Source organism: Rousettus aegyptiacus, unplaced genomic scaffold, assembly GCF_014176215.1.
Source record: "Rousettus aegyptiacus isolate mRouAeg1 unplaced genomic scaffold, mRouAeg1.p scaffold_m13_p_5, whole genome shotgun sequence".
Lineage (NCBI taxonomy): Eukaryota > Metazoa > Chordata > Mammalia > Chiroptera > Pteropodidae > Rousettus > Rousettus aegyptiacus.
In genome coordinates this window covers 55,243,276-55,261,771 of record NW_023416308.1, presented here as the reverse complement: position 1 = coordinate 55,261,771, position 18,496 = coordinate 55,243,276, and the positions used below count along the sequence as shown (strand labels likewise).

Sequence of the window (18,496 nt, the reverse complement as noted above, 5' to 3'; positions counted from 1 at the left end):
TATTTCTTTATTTTTTTTTTTTTTTCCCAGCAAGGCAACCTTTGATTGACCTCACAGATTGCAAGGACCTTGTCGGTTTATAATCCCTTATTTTTTATTTTTTACACCTATAGCACCTGGTCTTCCTAGGTGGTCTCCCATCCACGTACTAACCAGGCCCAACCTTGCTTAGCTTCCGAGATCAAATGGGATCAAGATTATTCAGGGTGGCATGACCGTAACCTATTTCTATTATTAGTACGTTGTAATATATAATGAAATAATTATACTGCTCACTATAATACAGAATAATTGGGAGACCTGAGCTTGTTTTCTTGCATCTAGATGGTTCCATCTGGGGGTGATGGGAGATAGTGACACCTGAAGTGTGTTGCTTATGTCCAGTCCACTCCTAATCTTTTTTTGGTTGCTGTCACTACAGAAAAACCTGCTTTACAAAGACAGGATAGGATGTTGGAAATGGAAGCAGGCTTTTCAGTGCTTTTGTGACAATCTGAGGATGTTCCACCTTGACTTTAATCCAAAACATATGGAAATTTGAAGTTGTCTTAAGTTGTCTTAAGGCCACTGTCATTTGCTGTATCAAGCAGTTAATACAGCACAAAGTTGATTCACCTGGCTCATTCGTAAATGGGTCCCAGTTCAAGTGTCTTTTGTGGTTGGGAAGTAATGTTCAAACTCTTTTTGAAAGTTGAGACAGGTGATCTTGCACTTGCTGGGAGAAAAAAGACCTCTCATTCTCTTTCAAAATTTCTGCTAATGTTTGAAACGTCAAAAGTCCCAATATTCACTCATCGCCATAATTCAAGTTTGGCTTTGAATGCAGCCACTTTATCTTTCACACAGTTGTTGTTCTCCCTCGAAGTGACAGATTGAGTTGGTTAAGCAGGTTGAATATGTCACCCAAGTAAGCAAGTTTTGCGACCCTTCTATGTCAATGAAATGTGCTGCCAGTGGTGACTGTTTTTCTAAAAGAAATCTTGGGTGTGGCTCTCATAACTCAAAAACTCTGACCAGTGATCTACAATTAGAAAGCCTTCTCACTTCTTGTATAAGAGAAGATGTGTGTGCTCTGTGTGAATCTCCTCACAGAGCTGCGCAAACAGATGTGAGTTAAGGGCATGCACTTTGATGTGGTTGATAATTTTAATAACATCCTGCAAAACGTTAACTTCGGGTGACATTTTTCATTTCAGCTAACTGGCATTTCTCTATGGATGACACAGTGCATAGACTTACATCCAGAAGTGACCTCTTTGACCCAAGTGGTGAAACCAGAAAGGTCCAGTCATGGTAGCTACTCCATCTGTACATATACCAACACAAAATGACCAATTCAGTTATCCTGATATATAATCATTCAGAGACTTGAATATTTCTGGAGCTGTGGTGTTGGTTGGCAACAAAAGTGCATATAACATATCCTCATATACATCTTCCTGAAAATGTATTGCATAAAAACAAGCATTGTTGCCTTGTTGTCAACATCAGTAGACTTGTCAACCTGGACTGTGTATTATGGTGACTCATTAATCCTTTCTAACAACTGTGTCTCAGTATTGTCTGCTATTTTATCAGTTTGTCTAGTTATGGCGCTAGCTGAAAGAGGAACATGTGCCACCTTTTGAACTACAGCCTCCCCTAAAAGTTCACGACAAATGTCCTTAGCAGCAGACAGGATCAACTCTTCACCAAGAATAAAGGGCTTCTTAGCTTTAGCAATGTAGTTAGCCACTAAGAATGATGCTCTCAGTGCAGACATATTTGATGAAATGGTGGCCTTCAATAATTGCTTCTGTTCTTCGTGTTCATGTTTTTTTCTTTTGAAAAATTCCAAAGACTTGTCTTTTAATGCAGGGTGTTTGGTCTCCATGTGGCAAAATGGTTTCGAAGGTTTCATGGCTTGTTGGATAGCTGGTTGCCATATATTATTATACAAAGCAGGCTTGGAAAATGTGAATCACCTGTTGCAATGAACCCGTAATTCAAAAAACTTTTGGTATTTTCTTTTAAATGGAGCTTTTTGTTGGCAGTCTTAGAATCTTCTGCTGTCTCATCATTGGGTCTTTCCCTTTTTCAAAGAAGCTCTCCAGTGACATTTGTTTTTCATTCATTTTGGCTAGGGTTAGCTTGTGGACTTACCAAAACTGACTGAGATAAGTGCACAGTGCAGGAAAGAGGTGCAGATGGAAGTGGTAAATAAAATAATGGACAGGCCACACGCAGGCTAGAATAAGTATTGGAGTCTGACTTAAAGCCTGCCACCAGATGCAGCTTAATTGTCACCTGCCACTCACTGATAGGGTTTTGATATGAGTCTGTAAGCAATTGATTTTTATGGTCTCTGTGCAGTCAAACCCCTCTGCTAATTTACAGCCGCTCCTCAGCACTCCTCACTGCCTTAGTTTCACCTCAGATCATCAGGCATTATATTCTCATTAGTAATGTGCAACCTAGATCCCTTGCATATGCTGTTCACAATAGGGTTCACGCTCCTATGAGAATGGAGCCTAACGATCTGAGGTAGAGCTAAGGCAGTGATGGTAGCACTTGGGAGTGACTGCAAATACAGATGAAGCTTTGCTAGTAGACCCGCCACTCACCACCTGTTGTGTGGCCTAGTTCCTAACAGGCCACAGACCAGTATCAGTCCAGTGGCCCAGTGGTTGGGGGACCTGCTAGAAACCTGGTAGAGAAGGTCATCTGTAAGAGTTTATCTATAAACAGTGATTGTTATGTGAATTTAGGGATGGAAGAGAGCACTAAGAACTTGGCCTGGGAAGAGCTTGGTCTGGCTTCTATAGAATAATGGGTGGAGTTTCAGCAACTGAAGAGAGCAGTCCAACTGAGTAGAGAAGCATGATGTGGCAGGGTCCTCTGGGTCTCACTATGGGATGCAAGTTCAGAGGCAAAAGATTGGGAACTGATACTAAGGGGTTGCCAATATTTTTTCTCTGCTTTAAAGATGGAAGTAGAATGCACCTCTGAGGAAAGATTGATCCATTGTTTGGGACAAATCATTTTAATGACCCATCTGTGATTATGCAAATTATCTGTATTAAGAGGTAGTAATAAAGAATTGGGGCTGGGCAGTCAAATTATCTGGATTCTGAATTCTCCCATTACTTTATGACTTTGAGCTAGTTATCATTTTTCTGTGCCCTAGTCATCCCTGAACCTTGTGTAAAATTTTGCACACTAGTATAATCTCGGTGTGGCTGTACTATATGGAATTAGATATGTAGCCTAGGAGTATGCTTGGGACAAAATCATCCCTGGAGAACAGTAGCAGCCTGTAGAAGCCAGCTTCGAAAAAGCAAACTGTGATCAACTGAGGGTGGAAGATTATTCTGGGGTGAGAAACTAAGCATGGTGTCAAGTGACAACACAGTCTTTTTCTGAGACTTTGAGAGCATTCTTTAGAAGTTCTGAAAGTTACTTAAGAAGAGAAGGCTCACAGTATTATAATTTGGACATTCAAAAAAGGGACTTAGGTTGAAGACTGGAGAACTTGGGACATTTAGGTTCCATGAGCAAAAAAATAAATACAGAGGCATAAAAACACAAAGTGGTTTGGGGGGACATGAGTACACCTGACTAGTTGGAATTGAGGACATGGAATTGAGGAGTACTGTCCAGAATTTCTGGGTAATAACACAAAGAAGACAGATTAATGGGGGAACTAGTCACTGAGGGCTGTGGGTACAAAGCTAAGAAATTTAAATCTTTTAAGTAGATGACATATAGCAGTCATTAAAGACTTTTGAGCATGGCAGTAGCATCATGAAAGTGATATTCTGGAAAGATTAGTCTGGCAGTGATGAATTGGGATGAGGAAAGTCCAAAGATCAAACAGAAGATTATAGTAGTTGTCAAAGCACAGAATTGACTGCTCTAAGTTAATAGCAATGGAAACTTTTTTGGGAAACATGAAGTATGTGACAATGGAATGCTGATTAGAAAAAAAATAAATAAAATATGGCTCCAAAAAGATTAGCGACTGGATGAATGATGAAGTGTTGGGTATTTGAGGTACTAAGACTGTGAAGTGGGAACTATGGTAGGAAGATGTGGTCAGAGAGGGGAAATCCCTTGTCCTGCCTTTCATTCCTGTCCCAACCCATGCTCAACCAACTATAGTCCTTACAACTCCAAAAGCCTAGGTCTGAAGTTTCTAAAAACTGACTGGAGGCTTTGTAGAGAAACAATCTATTCTGAAGACTTCGCTGTCATCCAATTAAGTATTTGCTAAGAACTAATATTCATTCTTTCACAAATGTTCATTGATTACCTACTATATGCTGGGCACTTTCTATGCACTGCAGACACACCAATGAACAAAACAGACAAAAATTTCTATATTTAGGAGTTTATATTCTAGTTCTCATAACAGTGTTAGGTACGATGATAGAAATACACAATTACTCTGAAGAAACTTGAACTACTGTTGGAGACATGACACACTCACATTTTTAAATATTTTCCAATCTGATGGGTGTGAAATGGAAATTTTAGTTGCTCTGACTTTTTATACAAAGTAGAACATTATTTTGTATTATTTCCTCCAACATGTGGTTCTACAATTGGGAACTACTGCTGTACTCTACTTTTCCCTAGTTTAAAAAATGGGGGAGTGGGGGCAGGAAGAAAGAATAGATGAAAACAAAACAACAAAGGAAAGACTAAAAGACAGGGAAGGTATGCTGTCTCTTACAGTAAAAGCTGAATTAATTAGTACTAAAAGCTGCATTTAGTGCCACATTTAGCAGTGTCCAACTGGCAAACTCTAGCAGCTAGTATACCTGATATCCTCTAATGTAAGTCTTCAATCTCCTGACTTGGCTCACATGTTAAAGTTCATTCAAATAGGCAGGCTAACCTGGGTTTAAATAAGGTTGAGACTTACCATTTCTGTTTATCTTTTTTTTTTTTTTTTTTTTTGGTAAATAAAAAATTATCACTGGACTTTAACAAACACTGGGAATCTGTAGATTATTTTTCTTATATTTTATTACTGGAAATGTATGTGAGAGAAATTATAAAATGGAAATATAATGACTATACAAATTATTCAAATTTTTGATCACCCTTTATTCCCTTAACATATTGTAGAATAAAACACTCTTAAAATACTTGACACACATAAAGTAAGGTTAAACATACCACTGAAATTCTGAGGGAATCCAGAGTGATCAGAGTCAAGGATAATCCATAATGAAAGGCTTTCTTGAGAAGGGAATTGAAGTACATTTTAAAAGAAATGACAGTCATGGATTGGCTTACGGGAGGAAAGATTTCTAGGCAGAAAGAATGTTCCTGCTCTTGTGCAGAGAAAGGAAATACATGTAGAATTACAAACTTCCTTGAATAGAGCAGCAGATATGCTTAGCAAAGTAGATCATTCAACTAATATCTGCTGTGTCTAATAAATGGAGAACATCTGGACGTCATCTCTAATAACCCTTTATATACTTAAATATAATTATTAAGTCTTCCTTCAGTCTTTTTTTCTAAACAATTCCAGTTCCTTAACCTTTACTCAATGTCTTGTTTCTCAACTCTTTAATCATCTCCTGAGTCCTCTCCAAGTACCCTGTGTTTTTCTCCAGTTGTCAATGTCACAAATAGATACTATATACTGTCTAAAACTTCATTTATATACAGTTGATTAAAATTTGTATAGATTATAATTTACATATTTTCTATGTGTAAAAGTGTAGAATTTAAAATTCTTTAGAAATATATTTTGTTTTAGGAATTCAAAATTTAAACTCTCATATTGTACACATGGATTTGTTGTGCCGAATTAGAATAACAGCATTTTAGAACTAAAAGGTGAAGGAGATCGCTTAGCCCGACTCTCTCCTTTTACACAAGATCTTGAGAGGTTAATCTGCACTGTCCAGTATGGCAGCCACTAGCCATAAGTTAGATAGAAATTTCAGTTCCTTAGTCATACTAGCCACATTTCAAGTACTCAGTAGCTACACAAGTGGCCAATAACTGGTATTAGCACAGATATAGAACATTCTCCTCATCACAGAAAGTTCTGTTGGGAAGCAGAGGGTTTAAATGACTTGCCCAAAGCCAAACACCTCTTCAGTGACAGAGCCAGAACTTCCAGTTCCTGGTGTTGAGATCCCACCATACCTTTTGAAGAGGCAAAATGTGATAGATTACTTATCTATATAACATTTGAATTTTTTGTACAAAGCATTGTGCAAGCCATAGATCCTGACACCAAGAAGATTTTAAGACAATTGCTTTAGGTGGGTTGCTGCCTATATAAAAATTCCTGCAGTTTTGAGTGGGAACGCAAGGGTGAAAATGGCACTTGAGGGAAATGGGTGTAGACTCATAGAAGATTGATGGGAGCAGGAAAGGCCGGATAGAGCCTGGGAAACCAGCCAGGAATTTGGCTGCAGGAATTGAGGTGTGAGCTGAAAAGTGTCTGATGTCTCTGGTAAGGTCAAAGGGACTGGAGACATTTCAATACACACATATACACACAAACATATATACATTAAATAGCTGGAGGCAAAAGCAGGATGTAACTAAAGACCCTGCCATTTTCTATATAGGCAGCAACCCACCTAAAGTAATTTGGTAACATATTCATATCTTCAACATGATATTCAGCACAAAAATATGTTTTTAAAACCATTAAAAACTAAATTTCTTTTGAGAATATACCAAATTCTGGAAGTGCTTCTTAATATCTAACTTATTCCTCTTTAACCTTACTTAATGGTTTTAAAAACATTTTTGTGCCACATGCCATGTTGAAGATATGCATATAAAAACAATAGTCACAGAATATTTATAAACAAATTGGAATCTTGCTTAATAGATCTTTTAAAATAGGATTGTCAGCTTTCAGGTAAGATTTAAGACATGAGTTTTTGAGATCCTTTATAACATGAATATGTCACCAAATAGATTTTTTAAATGATCAAATACATGTTATAATCAAGATATAGATATTTCTAGAATAAATGAGATTTAAGAGATAGTTACCTATTATATGGTAAAGGTATTACCTTGATGTATAATGTTTACAAAGCAAGATATTTAATATTTATAGAACAAAAACAATGTGGAATATAATATAGAGTGGTTCTCAAACATTAGCACACATCAGAATCACCTACAGGGTTTTGTAAAAATCTAGATTGCTGTGTCCACCTCTAGAGTTTCTGATTCAGTAGGTCTGGGTTATGACCTCAGAATTTATATTTCTAACAAGTTTTCACTGATGCTGATTTGATGACTGCTGGTTTGGGGACTACACCTTGAGAACTATCAAAAGGGAATCTATTTAGCATTTTTAGAAGATAACTTTTAATTTTTAGTGCAATTTAGTAAAGTATAGTAAATGAGGAGATCTAGAAGCCTTTACTTTCAAGCCTCAATGTAGAAAGCACAAGCCCGAATTTGACAGTATGTATGGCCTACAGCACTGGAAAGGCTCTTGGGACCTCTATTACATGCCACACTTGGTTCTGCCCTAAGCCTAAAGGGTTCATACTCTAACATTTCCCACATCCAGCTCTCAGAACAAACTTTAATGTCCCCCATATGGATAACTTTAGCAAGATATTAGAAGAAAAAGAAATCCAATTTAAAATTTTGTACTGAAGTATACATGACTTTATATTTCAAATGAAAAATATGAAAAAAATATATATTTCAAAGGAGTGGGTCTTTCTGTAATAGGCCTAACAGGTCCTCCAACATACCAGAAGAACAGGATTGAGCAATTTACCTGGGTCCCCAGCTCTTTCTGGAAGGTTGTTATATCCTGTTGTATTACTTGTTTAGCTTAGGCAGCTAGTTCACCCAGATACCTTTATTGTAGAGCTGGTCATAAATATTTTTTCTGCTCTTAGAAAAAAATGTCCACTATACAACCAGCGTCAGAGAAGCCAATTTAAATGAGTAAAAAGTTGGCATAAATTTTTTACAAAAATGTATGGTCATAGATTGTGGTTTATTTCTTTTCTAACTCCAACTGATACTGTATAACTAAACAGGTAAATGTGATTTTGGTTTTTAAAATAATTATTTACAAGGAGATGTTCATTTGTAAAGTACTTTAAAAATGCTTATTCTCTAAAATTGGTAAACAGGTGACACTTTGAGACATTTTCTTTCTTACTTAGACTTATCATAGCTATAGCATAGGGGGAAAAAAACCCAGTCTAATACCACTTATTATCATATATCTCAAAGTAATGAATAGATGTAGTTCCCCAGGAGTTGCAGAATCTACCCTTTGGCTGAGTATATAGCTTTGCAAATATCTGAGTGCCAAATTCCTTTTTCAATTCTGCTAATATCTAGTAAATAATGTCAATAATATATACTAGTTTTTGAAAATTTTTTAAAAAGTAGGTAGTTTACAGCTATAAATTAGAGGTAGGGCTATGAGATTTGCAATTCTATCCATAACTAGACTGAAAAATGGTGTTTAAAACCAGCAAGGCTCCTGGTCATTACCATATGTATTTATTACTCACAGTTGTTTCCTGCTATTGCAGAGGGATCTCCTTCAAAGCCAGATCTCCTTCAAGCTTATAAATTATTGATTAGTGTTTAATGCATAATAACAAAGGCTGTGGTAATAAACATTTTATATTTTAGAATTCAGAGCATATATTAGAATGAAAGAATAATTATAGGACTATATTAACTCACAAATCCACACAAAATATCTTCTAAATGTTAAAATGGAGAGCTCAGAAAAAATCTCTTTGACTCCAATAATCAAGTCCTATTAGGTCAAGAAGAACTTTCTTCAGCAAATCGTTCCTTAATTTCTCATCATGCAGGTAGTTATACCAAGTCGACTAAATCTCAGGCCTTTTTAATCCACATGATGCAATAATAAAAATTCATTCACACTCCTTATTTAATCCTCATTATTATCCTGTGAAATAATCATTATTATTACCAATTACTACCAATGTCTGGAATATAATCAGCACTTTACAAGTACTTATACAAATGTTTCATCTTAATTTCATCCACTGAATGCCAGACATTTAGATAGCAGAGAGTAGGAAGACCCAGAAACAAAAGGAAATAAACAGAAAGTTTGAGGTTTTTGAAGCCATGAGTGAACAAAAGTCATGAGAAAGACAGGGAAGGAGTTTTTCAGTTTTAGCAAAAAGGGAAACCCAGTCCCTGTAGTGGATCATTATGATAGGGGAACTAACAGAGAGTGAGTGAGTGATTCTGGGGGATTAGGAGGTCACTTCCCACCATGTTCTTAGAACTACAGTGAATCCCAAGCAAAACATAGAGCTCTGTGAAGCCCAGCTCCATGGGCTAGAACTGTTTCTTCTCTCTGTGTATGAATTCTTAAGTTAGACCCTCATTAACTTAATTAACCTATGTCCCTTGCAGTATGAAAATCGCTAAAAAATATACTACCCAATATTTTTTTTCTAAACTTCTTTAGAATGACTGTCTCTTCACACTTTCAATCAACTTCCCAGATATCAATCCAGCTTTGTTCTTAAAAATTTAACATTAGGACTACATAACCCTAAACCAGCACTTATTGGTCAATAAAAATAAAAGCTTCCTTAACTCAGGGGTCCCCAACGCCTGGGTCATGGACTGGTATCAGTATCGGCCAGTGGCCTGTTAGGAATTAGGCCGCACAGCAGAAGGTGAGCAGTGGGCCAGTGAGACAAACTTCATCTGCATTTGCAGCCTCTCCCCAGCACTAGCATCACCACCTCGGCTGCACCTCAGATCATCAGGCATTAGATTTTCATAGGGAGCACAGGTTCCTAGTACCAAAAAGGTTGGGGACCACTGCCTTAAATGACAAGGTTCCTAAAACCACTTATCCTCCTACATGCATAAATTTGTCAATAAACCTTCTGGACTGTCTGAAGTTAAACATGATATTCCAGATAGGAAGTTTGGGCTCTGGAAGCAAACATAGATTCAAATTCAGTTCTACCACCAACAGTATGACTTTGGTCAAGTTATTAAACTTCTCTATGCTTCAGTTTCCTCATCAATAAGAGGTTGTTTTTAATTTTAATTTTTAATTTTAAAGAGTTGTTATAAGTATCAAATGAAATACTCCATTTAAAGCACTTAGCACATTGGCTAGCACAGTGTTAACTGTTACTTTTACTCCATCAAGAACATTTGAGAATTCAAGCAAATTCATTAACATTTATTAAGTGTTGTGAAGTCTTAAAGGTACATGGTATAGAAACATCTGTCTGGTCTGCAGAGATTGAATTTTCAAAACTGTTATCATGGCAGCAAGTTAGTTGTTTGGGATTCAAACCTATACCTCTACTTTTAGGCTCTAGGATACTTCCTTACCTTTATCCCCTCCATTTCTATATTTGATGAGCACCTATTGTTAACCATTGCTGACATGGAGATAAAAAGATGGGAGACACTGTTGCAGAAGCACCCAGAGAAGAAGGCTCTCACCTACTGTGGGGTAAGAACTAATGAGAAGGGAAGAGCCAAGGAGGGCTCTCTGTTAGAGGTAGATATATGATTTGAAGTTTGAGCACCAAGGAAAATCAGGTAAAAACAGAATAAGGGAGTAGCAAATAGCAGGAATAATATCTTCAGAGAGCAAAGGGTAAGATGAAAAATGGCATATTCAAGGAACCACAAGTTCAGTACGCCTGGAAAACATAACACTTATAGGTGAGTTGCAAGAGAGCAATTGAGAGAAGCAAGACCTTAATATAAAGTAAGGGCCTTATATACCATACAAGGGGTTTTAATTTTTCTTGAATGATTTCATACAATGATCAGATTTACATGTTGGAAAGATCACTCTGACATCAGAATAGATGAAGCCACATAAAACTAGAAGCAGGGATATGATTTTGGAAGCTCTGCAAAAAAAAAAAAAAAAAAAAAAAAAGTATGTAGAAGCAGAAGTAGAAATGGGCATGGAAATAGGCTGCAGATTTTCAGAGATCTGAAAGAACATTAACAAATTATTAACTAGTTGAATATAAGTGATGGTAAAGGGAGGTAATTAAGAGGACACTGTTTTCTGGCTTGATGCCATTAATTGAGATGGTGATCAGAAGTAGGGTGCGGCTTGAGAGGGGGTGTGTGTGGTTGGAGGTGAAAGAGGTTAAAGAGTTTGATTTTGGATATGTTGAGCTAGAGAGTAAATGAACAAAAGGTGAGGGAGTAAAGAACAGACATGTGGACTGCTCTTCCCAAAAATGGACCTGTGCAGGGGAAATCTTTTATATAAGTTTCTGTAGGGTCAGGGGAGATTTTTAGGGCTTCTATGCATGATGGCCTCCGTTCTCTGAGTTGGAGATGATATAATTTTCTGAAGGTTAGGGTGATGATGAATAACCATGATGAGGAGAATGGTAAAGTTTAAAGTAGCCATATCACATGAATGAGGAGCTGATTGCAGACACAAGGAAACAGGCTCTACAAATATGCAGGGACACCAATCTACTTGCCTGAGAGCTTCTCTCCACTCCCTGGAAACCTGGGTGTCAGTCAGGCTTTCAGAGGCTGATAGAGGGCTGGCTATTTCCTCTTTTAAGTCCCCAGTATACTCAAGCATGCTGGAATGCCAAGAGAGGGTTACAAAACCAAGATATGTTTCAAATGTTTACACTTAGGAAATAAATGCTTTTAACACACAATGATTACAGTGAAATGTAATTGTACTATTCACCAGATAATTACAGAATTGACTTAAAATATTAATCCACAATGCATTACAGAATATCATTTGGTAACAGCACAGTTTAAAGTTCTACAGTGGATGCCTCCTTGTAATTGTGTAGGTATAACTGTGCAATGCTTGAACAACCTCAGTCTGACAGAATTTCAAAAGCTTTGGATTGAAGTTTTTAATGAATGTGTGGCCCAGGCCCCCATAAGCCTTATATGTTGGAATGGAAAAGACAGATGACTGGATTAATCTAGTTTAAGAGATCCAGTTCATTGAAATACATGGGATAATGATGTTGCGGGCATAGATGATTAAGAGAGGTTGAGGCAATGAGTTATGATTTCTAAACTGAATTAGGAAAGAAGTTAAAACAAGAGGGGGTGATAGGTTGGTAGAAAAGAAAGGTTAATAATAAATGAGGTGTGAGTAATGAAACCAGAGAACCAAAGGGCTATTAAGAGAATAGTATAACATAGTTTGATTTCACAGCTGAAGTATTTCTGCATGATGATGGGGTGTGGACATAGGAGCAGGTGGTCAATGTGGAGTGGAGATGAGGGTCCATCGTAGTTGGGAGGGCAAGTCATTTTAAGGCTAGCATTTTGAGATAGTGATTTACATGGATGCTGAAAATGATCCAGGATAATGGTGGGTCTTTGTATGAAGAAGGAGACTCCATATTTCAAGATGCCTTAAATTGATAATTGCTCCAAAAGTGGGGCTGGAGAGAAGAGAGGGGACAAAGGATTGAATCCATGTTATCATTAATCCTTTGCTAACCTGTGATTGAAATTTTATAGATGAAGAATAGCAAATTACAAAATCTTCATCGATGATACAGAGGTGCTTACAGAACATAAAATCACTCCAAACAGTCTTTCAATACACTTATCAAAGTAATTTTGTTCTCAGTTTAATGGCAGGTGAGACAATATTGAACAAAGCAACCTCCGCTGTACCCTAAGCCCTTTAATTATAGTGTTCATAGTAGTAAATGCTCTAGTTAAGGGACAGCTTCCATTACCGTACCAGGTTTTTAATCACTTTGGTTCTTTAAAAGTTTTTTTTTTCAGTTCAAGTTTTTAATGTATAGTTTCTGCCCAAAGGCTTTGTGCGGAATGATTATTGGACATGAGAGGAAGGGACTGCCAACAGGATCCTGATGAGTTTCTGCAAAGGAGAGGTCATGTCACTACATGTGAAGCAATCTGTGAACAGGGACAACAAAGATAGCTGACATTTACGGAGAACTCATCACAGGCCCAAAACTGGGCTAAGTACTTCCTTTATGTCCACTGACTCATTTAATGCCTCAGTGTTTGAGGTAGCTGTTATCACCCTTGATCCCAATATTAAAGAAATTAAAGAACAGGAAACGAGTAATTTGTCCAATGTCTCACAGCTAGTAAATGGTGGGATCTGAATTCGAATCTCTGTAACTCTAGAACCTACAAGTATATGGTTAAATGCACTTGACATTTTAGTATGGGGATGGGGATAAATCCAAGAAGCAGTCTTTTTTCAGATGAAACTGGGGTTGATTAGAACTTTGCCTGAAGCCTTTGCCCTGGCCCTGCCCTACCTTACCAAGTGATACAGTTCCCTCTACAGAATTCTCCTGGGCATGTCCTGGCTGGAGGAAGATTATCTTTTGGCTCAAGGGACCTTTTCTTGCTCAAACCTATTTATACATCTGTTCCACCAGCATTACAGACAAAATCATTAAAACAAACTAGATTTCTTTAAAATGAGCTAATGGATTTAAAATCAGAATGATGCTGCATAACTGTGAATATACTGAAAACTGAACTGCTTAAATGAATTATATGGTATATGAATTATATCTTTTAAAAGCTGCTTATTAAAAATCAGAATATATGAATTAAAATTTGTCATTGCTTATGATTTCTAATGGACTCCTCACAGTGCCACATAGAGAACTAGGTGCCTGGGGTGAGTTCTTCTCTCATTCTTCTTCAGTAGATATTCATGGAGTTCACCCTTGTGCCAGGCACAGGGATAACAAAGAGGGGTGGGTTCCCATCCCCTGAGGACGAAGGGCAGGCACACGGAGGAATGCTTGTAACCGAAGTTACGCACAGATTTTTAGCGCCGAGGTTTTCGCGACTATGTTGCAAGTTGCAGTGCTATAAAGTTTTCACTTTTAAAAACGGCAATTTTGGTTTTTTGTAAATTACATTAGTCATAGATCTAGTCTGAAAGCTTCAAATTCCAATAATCGTTTATCCCTTTCCAGTTGGAGGGGGGTGGCATATTAGATGGACCTTATTAAAATAACTGCTTGTTACGGGTATCTATTTTAACTTCAACCTATCCTTGAGGCTTTAAGCCTGCGTTGGGACTCCGGTTGGTCCAGCCGAGCTAACGCCGGGAGGGTTTAAGTGGATTTACACGTCCCCTCCCGACTTGTTTCGGCCTTAACCATTTCGCATCTCCGGGTGAACTTGGAATCCTTTCACCGTTTCCCGAGGACTGGCCGGGAAAGGGCCGGGCTGGGCGCAAGGACTTCCTGAGGCCGCGGGCGGCCGCGTTCTCCCCAGAGAACCGAGTTCCGACCCAGACTGGACCCAACGCTGGTCGTCCGGTCGACGACCTCACAGCACCGACCAACAGGCGCGCTCTCGGCCGGGCCCGGCGAAGCTCGGGCGGAGGCCGGCACCGAGGGCGAGGTGGTCACGTGCGGCCGGGAGGGGCGTTGGAGGCCCGGAGTCTGCAGGAATGTAGTAACTTGCAGGGGAAAGTTTCCCTCAGCGGCCGGCCCGGAACCGGTGCGGGCGGGCGCGCAGAGGAAGGAAGAGCCGGGAGGAGGCGGAGCCGGCGAGCGACGCGGGCGGGCGGTTCTCTCAACTTTAGTTTTGGCGTTTGAGGCGAGTTTCTGTCTCAGTCGGGCGCTGCCGCCGCCGGGGAAAAGAAAGGGAGGAAGGAAGGAACAAGAAAAGGAAATAAAAGAGAAAAGGGGAGGGAAAAAGCAACTAGCTGTCCGGCATCCGTCAAGGGAGTGGAAGAAAAAGTTCTCAGGCGCCGCAGGTCCGGGTCTCTCGCAGCCCCTCCCGAGGCGCAGCCGCCAGACCAGTGGAGCCGGGGCGCAGGGCGGGGGCGGAGGCGCCGGGGCGGGGGATGCGGGGCCGCGGCGCAGCCCCCCGGCCCTGAGAGCGAGGAGAGCGCCGCTCCTGCCGCCCAGCGCAGCCCGGCCCGCCGCCCTCGCCGCTTCTCCGTCTCGGCCCGTCGAGCAGGGGCGCCCGGGCGGAGCCCTCGCCCGCCTGGTCGGGGTGCGCGTCGGGGGAGGCAGACACCATGGATCCCGGACAGCAGCCGCCGCCCCAACCGGCCCCCCAGGGCCAAGGGCAGCCGCCCGCGCAGCCCCCCCAGGGGCAGGGCCCACCGTCCGGGCCCGGGCAGCCGGCACCCCCAGGGTCCCAGGCGGCGTCGCAGGCCCCCCCGGCCGGACACCAGATCGTGCACGTCCGAGGGGACTCGGAGACCGACCTGGAGGCGCTTTTCAACGCCGTCATGAATCCCAAGACAGCCAACGTGCCGCAGACCGTGCCCATGAGGCTCCGGAAGCTGCCTGACTCCTTCTTTAAGCCGCCGGAGCCCAAATCCCACTCCCGACAGGTAACCTCGCCGCCTCTGCCCACTTCCCCGTCGGGCTGGCCCCAGGCCCGGGGGCGCTCGGGAGCGGCGGTGCCCAGCCCCGGCCGGGAGAGGGGGTTCCGGGAGCTGTAGCTGGGCAGGGGTCTCGCGGAGAAGTGCAGAAACCAGAGGCGTCCGCTGGGCCGCGGGTATCGGCTCCCCGCTCCTCCCGGAGTCCGGGGCCGAGATTTGTTTTTCTCTTCCAAGTTTCTCTCCGCAGTTGCAGCTCCGGGGGGCGCGCTTTCCCCCTTCTTTCTGTTTCTTTCTTTCTTTCTTTCTTCCTAGGGTTTTGGAAGGTTGGCGGGAGTGGCGGGGGAGGTGGGGAGGAAGGAAGGGGGTGGGGAGAGTCGGCCCGGGCCGCGGTGGGCTTGCACAATGCGCGCGCCTCCGCGCGCTCAGCACCTTCGCTCCCCCCGCCGCCGCCGCCGCCGCCGCCGCGGGGCGGGCGGGGGAGGGGGGCCTTTGGCATTCGTGTGTGGGTGAGTTGCCAGCGGCGGCCGAGTTTGTGAAGTTGAGCCCGAGCCCCCTTTCCTTCGAGGCCTCTCGGTGCACTTCAGCCTCCTGGGGAGTCAAATAATTGTTCCCCTTTTTTCTAGTGTTTACGAGGGGTGAGAGTTGCACCAGTCCCTTTAGTTTCTTGCTCTTTCTACCTCTCGCATTTATGCTTCGCGGCCCCGGCGCTTTCTGAATACAGGATCCAGACTTTCCTGGAAGTTGTTTATGGAGTTAACGCTTTCACCCCAGCGCTTCCCTTGTGCCTTGGAACTCTGGCAGGCTCGCTCTTGTCAAACTTAGTAGGTTCACGTGTTGGTTTACCGACTGTAGACTATTACAGTCTGCTGAAATGCTTTTAAATTAGCCTTGCGCAGGACCTCAGTTGCGCTTTACGGTGCCTTGGTTTTAACACAAGCCTTTGATAATACAGTGCAGGTTGACTCATAGGCAGATTTCTGCCTAGTTCAACTGTGATTAGAAGTTGATGTTTGGGAAGCGATGACTAATTCGAGGCTCGCCATTGCTTTTTTAATTCTTATTGAGGATATGAACATGGCTATTGACGTACAAAGCATTCGATTATTTTGCCAACTTGATGCAACATTGAAGTGAAACTATCATGAAAATGTTAACATTCCATCAGGTCCCAGTAGATTTGTTTAGTATAGGTTTTCTTTCTTTCCTTTTTTTAAAAAAGAACTTCCTTCAGGCTGTTTCAGCAAAGGAACTTTGCCCAAAATTTAATTGGTTTTCCAAATACTGCGATGTATTTAGCCCGCTCGGGCTGTAACTTGAATGGAAAGAAGAGTTATCGCCCCCACTGCCATTCCCCCCACCTATTTGTCGGCGTGTTGTGTGTTCTCTTGCCGCAGACCAAGGGGTTTAGGAACTCGGAAAAACTCACTTGACCTGTTGAGTAAAACCTGGGCTATAAGAAGGAGGAAGGAAAAATAATTTATCTGCTTGCCTAAACGCTAAGAAGTAGACCGATACACTTTTCTCTTTTACCCCTGGAAGTGGGTTTCTGGACTCTCTGTATGTGTTAGCATTGCACCCTGCAGAACCACACAGCCATGCTTTTGGTTACTTAATATGTTTTGAAAGTATAATACACATGGGAGATTGAATTCTCCATTTTGTGGCATCTATAAACCAAAAGAATTGCAACTGAAAAGTGTACTTCTTCTAGTAAATAATTGCACAAGAACTTAATGTATAGCAGTTTATAGATTCTTACTATTCATTGTCTGGTATAGTTTTGTTTTTAATAGTTTCTTAGTTTAAATTTATTCTGATTTGAAACTCAGAAGTGTACATTACTGGAAGACACAAATGCTTCAGCTGATTGCTTCCAGACTCTTCTTGTCTATATGAATCTAGGAAATTCTTTTTGATAACATCTAATTCTAATAAACAAATTTAACTATAAATTATGAGTAGTATGAAAATGGGTCATAGATACTATTATCCACAAACTTGGATATAAATCCATTCACATATAAATCCATATACATATTTTTTCATCACAAAAAAAGGTGTTTTACAAATGAGAAAGCTGTGACTCCCAGAGATTAAGATATTTGTAAAGTGTCATACTAGTGAGCTTGGAGTGGAACCCAGATCTTTGGAGTTCGAATGCAGGATTTTTTTCTGCTATTACACAGTGGTACATATGTATGTAAGTTCCTAAGTTATACTGTAATTGAGCTGTTGACATCTTTATCATCTAGATACAAATACATGATGGTTTCTTTTTTCATTTTATTCATTAGGTGGCTTTTTAAGAACATTTGGATAGTTCTGAATCTTTTGTATTCATTAAAGTCGTATAACTTGTGATGATTGCTTTATTGGTGGCATTTGTCCATGACAAGAAAAAAATGACAGTTGTCATGTGTTTAGGGCTTGACTTAGAAAAAATATTAACTACTTAACACCTAGTTTTTTAGAAAAAGAATGAATAACTATTATATTCCTTGGATTGTATTTATACCTGGAATATTTTAGAACTTGGAAAAGCAACCATACTGCCTTGGCCTTTTAGAAATTAGGTTTTAAAATTCAGCATTTATTTTAGGGATGTTTCATTCATTCTGTACTATTTGCTTCTAAAACATGTAGAAGGCACATCTAATGTGTAGTAGGTAGAAATTCACTTAGATGGGTCTGCTCATCAATAAAATTACAAATGTTTGTAAAAGTATATGCTGAAATTACATAAACCATTTAAAATTTCAATCTGCAAACCTATATTCCCCTGTGTCAAATTTTCGATGTTGAAATTTGCTTTTAGTACTTAGATATTTTATTGCAGTGAAATTCTATTTAGGAAATTTAAGGGGACTCTAAAAACAATTTTTAAGAAAATTTTATTTTAATATTCCTATAGGCCAGTACTGATGCAGGCACTGCAGGAGCCCTGACTCCACAGCATGTACGAGCTCATTCCTCTCCAGCTTCCCTCCAGCTGGGAGCGGTGTCTCCTGGGGCACTGACCCCCACTGGAGTAGTCTCTGGCCCAGCAGCTACACCCACTGCTCAACACCTTCGACAGTCTTCTTTTGAGATACCTGATGACGTACCTCTGCCAGCAGGCTGGGAGATGGCAAAGACGTCTTCTGGTCAGAGATACTTCTTAAAGTAAGT

The 18,496-nt window shown here is 40.6% G+C and overlaps 1 protein-coding gene and 1 pseudogene across 12 annotated transcripts in view; one reads left to right on the top strand and one right to left on the bottom strand.

Annotated features, from left to right (window-relative positions):
• Positions 1-104: 104 nt before the first annotated feature.
• Positions 105-223, bottom strand: LOC118603502 (annotated as a pseudogene).
• Positions 224-14,709: 14,486 nt separating this feature from the next.
• Positions 14,710-18,496, top strand: part of YAP1 (Yes1 associated transcriptional regulator) — a 100,439-nt gene continuing 96,652 nt past the window's right edge. For 11 of the 12 annotated variants that reach the window (XM_036221928.1, XM_036221926.1, XM_036221927.1 and 8 more), the window contains exons 1-2: positions 14,872-15,337; positions 18,240-18,490. In XM_036221928.1, the coding sequence (XP_036077821.1) occupies positions 15,017-15,337; positions 18,240-18,490 (572 nt within the window). In that variant the 5' untranslated portion in view covers positions 14,872-15,016. Of the gene's footprint in view, positions 15,338-18,239; positions 18,491-18,496 lie in introns of all 12 variants that reach the window. The other variant, XM_016133997.2, reaches the window with a different exon arrangement.